At 45.0% G+C, this 8109-nt stretch overlaps 2 protein-coding genes across 6 annotated transcripts in view; both read left to right on the top strand.

The window, feature by feature from the left end:
• Window positions 1-240: 240 nt before the first annotated feature.
• On the top strand, window positions 241-4312 carry srsf2a (serine and arginine rich splicing factor 2a). 4 transcript variants are annotated; one of them, XM_084568124.1, is made up of 4 exons: window positions 241-796; window positions 1185-1539; window positions 2522-2611; window positions 3117-4304. In XM_084568124.1, the coding sequence occupies exons 1-2, from the start codon at window positions 441-443 to the stop codon at window positions 1513-1515; spliced, it is 687 nt and encodes a 228-aa protein (XP_084424250.1). In that variant the 5' UTR covers window positions 241-440; the 3' UTR covers window positions 1516-1539; window positions 2522-2611; window positions 3117-4304. The 4 variants fall into 4 exon arrangements, with proteins under 4 accessions (XP_084424250.1, XP_084424249.1, XP_084424248.1 ...); XM_084568123.1 differs by having other exon boundaries at window positions 2522-4306; XM_084568125.1 differs by having other exon boundaries at window positions 246-775; window positions 1185-2611; window positions 3117-4301.
• A 1005-nt stretch (window positions 4313-5317) lies between these two features.
• mxra7 (matrix-remodelling associated 7) overlaps window positions 5318-8109 on the top strand; it is a 3982-nt gene continuing 1190 nt past the window's right edge. The window contains exons 1-4 of one of the 2 annotated variants that reach the window (XM_084567617.1): window positions 5318-6268; window positions 7331-7444; window positions 7544-7577; window positions 7672-7768. In XM_084567617.1, coding sequence (XP_084423743.1) covers window positions 5933-6268; window positions 7331-7444; window positions 7544-7577; window positions 7672-7768 — 581 coding nt within the window. In that variant the 5' untranslated portion in view covers window positions 5318-5932. Of the gene's footprint in view, window positions 6269-7330; window positions 7578-7671; window positions 7769-8109 lie in introns of both variants that reach the window. The other variant, XM_084567616.1, reaches the window with a different exon arrangement.

Raw genomic sequence — 8109 nt, 5'->3', positions numbered from 1 at the left:
AATCAGTAATTTTTATAATTGATCAATTGAAATAAAATAACCGTTTAATGGGGACTATTAGTGTGCAGGGTCATTTAAATTTAACTAAACAGAACAAAGGCAGAAATAACGGCTCAGTGCAGCCGTTGTAACCGACTCTCGGTCGGTAGGGGGCGGTGTAACTGCGACTGCGCAGGAAGTGGGCCGTCTGAGCAGCCAATCAGAGGAGGCCAACGCGGGGCGCAAAGAAAGGGGAAAAGGAAGCTCTATTGCCGCCATTTCACGTGAAAAGCAGCGCGGTAGTAGACGCGTCTAGGGTTAAACAATAAGAAAATAAGCTAGAGTTTGCGTTAAATCAACCGGCAGGTGTTTTGTAACGCGGAACCGACCGTTTTAGCACGCGGTAACGCCAAACGCGTTTCGTCTTAAGTGGCCTGCTGTGTTACCAGGTGACGGGTAAAATGAGCTACGGAAGGCCGCCGCCAGACGTAGAGGGGATGACCTCCCTCAAAGTAGACAACCTGACTTACCGAACTTCGCCGGAGACTCTGCGGCGAGTTTTCGAGAAGTACGGTCGCGTCGGTGATGTGTATATCCCCAGGGACAGGTACACGAAGGAGAGCCGCGGTTTCGCGTTCGTACGCTTTCTCGACAAGCGCGACGCCGAGGACGCGATGGACGCCATGGACGGCGCGCTGCTCGACGGGCGGGAGCTGCGCGTTCAGATGGCCCGCTACGGAAGACCCCCGGACTCTATGTACAGCCGAAGAGGAGCTCCGACACGCAGATATGGAGGGTACGGACGGAGAAGCAGGAGGTAATTTTTGTTAGGGTTTAGTTGAGGGACTAGGTGATGTTGATTTCGCCTTGCAAAGGCAAAGACGAGCACATGGTGGCCTAACCGAAAGTAAGTAATAACAAGGCCACTTTCACGTTAATATTTCTGAAATTATAATAAATGTTTGACCTAAAACGATTCGTTTTTGTTCATCTAGAGGGGACGTTTCATACGGGATTAGAAAAAGTTTATCTTCATCTTATTTTATCTGCATGGTTGTTGATCATTTTTCTGATTAAGCTATGGATCCCCTCTTGAATGCAGCTCTTGAATGTTGGTGAGCAGTGGCGCCAACATGGTTAGATGTTGATGCTTATCATTGTGTCTCGGTCTCGGTGTCTGTAATCTGTCCTCTCTGTGTCTACAGCCGTTCTGCCAGTCCCCGGCGCCGCAGACGTAGCCGCAGCCGCTCCAGGAGCAGGAGCCGTTCCCGGTCCAGGAGCCGCCACCACTACAGCCGCTCCAGGTCCCGCTCCTACTCCAGATCCAGGTCCAGGTCCCGGTCCAAGTCTAAATCCAAGTCCAAGTCCAGAACCCCCAGGCGAAGCAAGTCCAAGTCTCCTTCCAGGTCCAGGTCCCGCTCCAGGTCCAAGTCGAGGAGTCGAACCCCGCCTTCCAACAGAGGGTCCAAATCCAGGTCCAGGTCCAAATCCAAGAGTAGGCCTAAATCTCCAGAGGACAACGGAGCAGAATCTTAACCCAAACTTGGACACAATATGACGGTATTCATGGGAAAGGGTGGACTGTATAAAAGTATAATGTCTGAGATTCCTCAGTCATTATTTGGGTTTCAATTCTGCAGTTTTAATGCTACGTTTGCAAAAAAAAAAAAAGGCAATAAGTCTGCAGAATCCTGGATGTTCTTAGAAGTTAAGACAGATGTGGGACTGAAGTAGTCTACAGTCCTAGTTCTGTGTATGCTTTACTTTGACTGTATGTTCAGCCAATCTAAAGCACGCACAGGTTACAGAAGATTTGGATTGACAGTTTCATTTTGTCTACTTCGGGGTGGGGTAATGATCACATTTGTACTGGGGGGCGGGGTGTGGTTGGGTCGTGGGGTGCTTCACTCAAAACGTTCACCTAAATGTGGAATTCTTTCCTCCAAGCTGCGGAGTCCTGTTTGCAAAGAGAGGAGGAGGAGGAGGAGGAGGAGGAGATGATGGGGGTGTGGCAGTATGAGAGCAGTTAGTGTGTGACCCGCCCATGTGACCTGCCTGTTGCTGAGAGCCATGGCAGTTGCTAAGGAGCAGGTCACCGAGGCAACGGTGGTTGCTATGGAGCAGGTCGTCATGGCGGTGGTTCGGGCTGTCAGTTGGTGTATGAGTTGGTGTGGTGAGGTACGTTCACGGGGGAATCACAGGCAGATGCGCTGAGCACTGTTCCCACCCCGTGCCTGTGGTTTCCTGCGCCTCTCACAAAGGGAACGCACCCCGAGGTTTGTTTTTCAAAATATGCCCGAGTGTAAGAGTCTTCTACGAGCTAGTTTCGAGGAATGTGGGGCCACGAAAAGGTGTGTAAACAAATATGACAATGTTGTTTAAAGACCACTGATGCCCACAGAAACCAGTTTGATAAATGTTAGCGTCAGGGGAAAGATCAGACCAGCACCTCATTATAGATATCCAGGACAGCTGCAGGAGTTGACACAACGTCTGGTTTTGCTCTTGTCAACTCTTGTTTTTTTTTTTTCTTTCCTTGCAGATCTCAGATGAGCCTTTGCTGAGGACATCAGGACGAGTCCCACACTGAGCAAGTGGACTCCCACTATTACCACTGAATGCAGACTGAAAGGTTATTGGAGCTTGGTCTAAAACGTTTTGATGTACCTAAACAAATTCTGTAACTTTGACATGATCATTTGTAAAGTGAGCATACTGAAAGGGATTTGTAAAAAATTTTCTTTTCCCTTGACTTCCAATAGCTTTTGTTTTTCTTTTAATTTTGGTTGTTTGATTGAATTTGTACCTGTTAATAAACTTTTCACAATTATTAAATTAGATTTCTTTCAGTGAAATCCCTTGTTTAAAGACACTCTTTCCAGATGGATGTGAAAGAGTCTTATTTTCAGAGTTGATGTAATAAAAGGCGTCACATTCAATGTTATGTTATACGACTCTTAAGAGGAACGTGGATTAGTGTACCGTGACAAAAAAAAAAAAAAAACCCCACTGAATTTGTGACTTTCTAATAGAGCAGCGTTTTCTTTTCTGTCAAACTTTTTTTTTTGTTTTCTGTCTGGTTAAAGTTGCTGTCCTATGACTCTAACCCTCTTTCTTGTGTATCTTTTGTGCACTAGGCGCAGTTGTGTAGCAGTTGAGTAATGCTGGTTAGCTGTTAAGATGCGGTGCAGTGCGGTGGTGACATGGTGTGGCGTGTTGCGGTGCTGAGTGCCCGGCGCTGTTCCGGGGCTCGACCCTCCGCTGCCGTTTGCCGGTTTGTAAGCTCACAGGTGTGGCAGATCATCCATCCTCTCCTGTCTTGTGACCTCTCCTTCCCTCCATGTGCTGTACAAATTCTCTCCTTGCTTTTTTTCCTCTTGATTCTCCCTCCTCTCCTTTCCCTTCCTGTTCTGAACTGGTCTTGCTCGCTTTGAAATTGGGTTCAGTGTGACCCCTAGTGAAAGGTTTAAAGGGCAGTTTTGTCTGCTTGATTATTTTTTGTGTGTATTGCATTCCTCTGTGAACCTCTCGGATGTCTTGTAATTGCTTCAGGTGAATGCTAATAAACATCTCTGTTCTAAATGTCGTGTTTTGTCACATCAATGTTTTTTCTGAGAGATTGCTTTTGGGGTTTGCTTTCACAGAACGCAGTTAGTCTTGTGTCCGTCTTAGTGGATATGGATCATGACATCTGGATTACGGATGTCAGCTGTGTTTTTGGGTGTAATTGCGTTTGATTAATTGGATACTGTGCATTTGTCTTATTCACCCCAAAATTTGTAGAGACTTGCTCAAGAAGTCTAAGCTTTTCTTCAACAAATATTAAATTCTGATTTAGTTCACCTCAAATCAGTGGTGGCTTTTAGGATGTTGTCAATTTTTGTGAAAAACGTGTTTTATTGAAAGCTTTAAGATAGTTGAGTCGCATACCCGGACACCAGTCAATATCAAATATGTACACAAAATAGTGAAATAAAACTGAACCAACACACTGACATTTCCTCCAAATATATACTGTAAATACAACTGTCCAGTAATAATAATGGGCTACATAGATAACCTATGATTCAGATTTGGTGCAAGGGGCCCAACTAAGCATGTACATACACAGGGACGCTTAAAAGTAATTGCACCACTCAGATGTTTCTAGATTTCTGGGGAAAAATTACTCAAAACAGAAGTAGGTTTTCACACAAGCCATGAAATTAGACAAAGAGGACTCAATCAAACAAATGAAATGTTCTACTTATGTACTGGTTTATTTGAATAAATTGCCCAATAACACATGAGTGGCAAAAGTAAGTGGCCCTCTAGGATTACAAGTTAATTTCAAGGCCAAATTGGAGTCTATTGGTTCAGAAATGTTTGCAATCAATGTGCTGAGACTCGGATGTCGTTCAGTGCCTTGTTTGGTTTTAAAAATTCGGGGATTTGTCTCCGTCTGATCTTCACAACATGGGGTCTTGGGATGGCTTGTTGGACCAATAAATTCTGAATTATACCAACAAATTCTAAAAGAAAAAATCAGAACATCTGTCTGTGAGCTGAAAGAGAAACTGGGTCATGCTGGAGGCTCTTTTAGAGTACTGCGGGACCTAGACGCCATAACTTAGGCACGGAGCCTCCACCAGTGCCACACATTTATACTTGTGCCTCGTCAATCTGCCTCACTCTGTAACAACGCCTCCCAAACACTAGGTGACACTGTTGTTTTTAGCCAGTTAGGTTAATTTTTGTTCCTACTTCCTGCTTCACTTTCAACAATGGCAACTGAAATGTTCCCCGAACACAAGTCATATAAATGTTTGTATCTCCGAACCTCCTCAGTTAACCTTTCCACAATGTGTTCCATCTGTATTGATCCAAAACAATCAATTCGATGATGGAGAAGCAGACAGAGTGGAAATACGCAACCACCAAGCAGACCATTTAGGGGTCTGCGCTGTCGCCGTAGCTTCTGCCTCAACTTAACGCAGAAGTCTAAACCGCCTATTAAAGACAACAACGAGATGAAGAAGTCAAAGTCCTGACCTTAATCCAGTAGAAATGTTGTGGAAGGACCTGAAGCAAGCAGTTGATGTGAGGAAATCCACCAACATCTCAGAAGTGAAGTGGTTCTCTACTGAGCGCTGTGCTAAAATTCCTCCAAGCCACTGTAGACAACAGATCAGCAGTTACCGTAAACGTTTACAAGGACTTCACAGCAGATACTGAAAATTAGCAAAGTGTTCGTATTTTTACACCTCACAGATTTGTACAAATAACTACAATTCTCAAATAAGTAAACACACAAGTATAATATTTCTGTTTTATTAGTTTTATCGGGTAATCGAGTAATTTTTATGCAGAAATACTTAGAATTTAGTTTCTGTCTCTTGGTCTAGTCGGCCTCAAGCAGATGCTTAAGGTTTTTGCCCAAGGTTTGTCCTTGTTAATTAAAAGGGAGTTTTTCATTTGCCATCATCACTTGGTTTCTCCCTAGACATCATTTATGCTTTACTGACACTATATATACATAAATTGGATTGATAAATTGAGACAAATATGCACCCAGATACATTTACAGCTTGAATCCCTGGCGCGAACTCATTGGATCCGCTACACCTCCTCAGGTGAGAAACACCTTTCCCCCCTCAGCTGACGGTAAACCCGGCTTGACTTTATCAGCCTGCACCTCCGGTACACGGGTCCTGTCACAAACCATTTCAATCTCCGTGTTTGTGCCGCTGATGGGATTAGCCACAAAGAACCGAGAGCCGAGCACGTTGCAGCGCGCCGTGCCAGCCCACCTGAGCGGCGGGCGGCGGGGCAGTGTGCGCACACGCGGGGCGGAACTGGAGGATGTGACGTCCAGACCCGGAGAGGAGATTGTACCAAATCCCGTGAAAGGCTCCTCGTTAGCGCTGATGTTTGGTGGGGATTACTATCAGCAGCGGGATGGCTGAGTGACTGAATGCAGGTGAACATTAAAGAGTCACAACACGGGATTAACGCCGGCTCCACTATGGATGTAACTTTTATACTCTCGGCTATTATTTTCACGCTCCTCGCTATTGTGGTGGCAACGTCGCTATTCAAGGGCTCGTCGCCTGCAGCCGAGTTCGCCAATGCGCGGAGTTATTTCGGACACCGAGGAGACGCCGCGGCCGGAGGATTAGACCCGAAGCAGAACGGCCATGTACCGGACAGTAAGAAGAAGAAGAAGGAGGAGGTGGCGGCGGCGGACGACTGGTGTGAGATCAGCGGGAGCTCTCACGATCACTGGGATGTAGTGAAATCAGTGCTTTCAGTAAGTAGTCCGTGGTGATGCGGCGTGCACAGTACTCACAGAGAGGTTTTGTTTTGCCCAAGTGTCTTTCAGTGCGTAATTCTTATCTAATCTGTTTGGCTGACTATCCCTTCCTCTCGGGCACCGTGTGCACAAATCCTCCAATGAAACGCATTCAAAAGTAGATGTAAGCAAACGAAATTAAAAGAATGCACGTTGAGAAACAAAGGAGAGTTGATTTAATGGCACCTGAGTTTATGGAAAATGTGTAAATATACAGATTTATTAGTTCAATATAGTTGGAGGATAAATCCTAATTCCTCATATTTCAGAACTTGCATTTAAACTTGCACTCAGGTGAAAGACTATTGTCAGAAATGTCTGCTGAAGTGTGCATTCTGCATCACCTGTTTTTAATGCTTGTTGTATGCTTTGTGGATTATTAATCCTGACGCATTAGCATGTATTTTAATGTTGTAGCTGGTGCACACGGAGCTGCTGCATCTGCTTCAAAGGTCACTGTAATGCAAAGCTGCAACAATTAATTGAAGAACCAACTGACGCTTTGTGCCTTTTTAAAAGTAAATTTACCAGTTCCAGCTTCTCAAATGTGTTTTTTTTTTACTCTTTTTTTCATATTAAATGTTCATATTCGTGTTGATCTTGTGTGATAAATACAGAAAACGAGAAATGTCAAGGTGTAGGGTACCTTAGAAGTGTTCTTAGTCGCTTCTGTAGGGACGACAAAACAAAAAACATACTCTTATTTTGAAAACAGAGACTCTCAGGTCACGACCTCCCTGACCTGTAGCATGTTTTAAATACCTATTGAGGATCTGGACGTCTGCCTGAAACCCAGAGCAGAGGGTGTGAAGCTGAACAAACAGGGTGTTAAATTAGCACCAAGCAGCGATCTTGGCTCACCTGGATCAGGTGTATGCGCCAGATCCAGGAGAGGTGAGGAACGCTGAAGGAGTTAACCTAACCTTTTTTTGGACCACGAACAGATATTTGATAACCTAAACAGTAATTGATATATGGTGGTGTGACGCCCCTCATGTGACCCCCTTAATTCTCTGACAGGAGGAGGCGCACTCCAGTCCTCCCTCTGAAGAAAAGTCATCACCAGTTGAGCACTCCTCCTCCACATCCAGCCTGTCCGTCCCCAGGCCTGGATCTAGGAATATGAGCTTAGAGGTAGACTCGCCGTCCGAGACCTCGTCAACCAAAGGTCGTAGGTGGTTCATTGGGCTCTCTGATACGGAGCTCCTAAAGTGTGCTTTCTCTTACCCCCAGACTGAAGGAGCCGCAGAGAGCCCGGGGATCGATGGTGAGCACTTTAAACCCGCTTTCAAACTCTTTGTTTGTCTTTTAAAATGAAGGTTTTGTAGATTTCTAATCCGGGGATCGTTGTGTTCAAACAGAAAACACAAATGATTCCTTGAGGTACGTTCCTGGAAAGGCGCGATCCCACCACTTGGAAATGATGATGTCCAAAGAGGAGCTGGAGGAGGAGCAGAGGTCAGATATGTGATAAGAGGCTAGAAGATTAAAGATTATAGATCAGTCATGGGAATAGCGTTTGGGTTGCCAGGTTGTGTAAAAGTCAGCCATCGCGACGCTTCAGCTGAGACGCCACTGATGGAAGAGGATTTTTAACAGCTGTTCTGTAAATGGGTACCGTACATGATTAATGACGGCTTATACACTTTTTTATTAAGTGTTATTAATCAAAAAGTGACACCCAGAAATCTCATGAATGGAGAGAAATGCTTTGCCACAAGATTCTTAGTCAAACATCTACTAAAAATTCATGCTTCTCACCAGTTTCCGTACACAGTTATGTCATTTCCACTCGTCTG

This window comes from Chelon labrosus, assembly GCF_963514085.1.
Source record: "Chelon labrosus genome assembly, chromosome: 19".
In the NCBI taxonomy this organism is placed as follows: Eukaryota; Metazoa; Chordata; class Actinopteri; order Mugiliformes; family Mugilidae; genus Chelon; species Chelon labrosus.
Note: the sequence above shows the minus strand (reverse complement) of the source record. Positions and strands in the feature narration are given on the sequence as shown.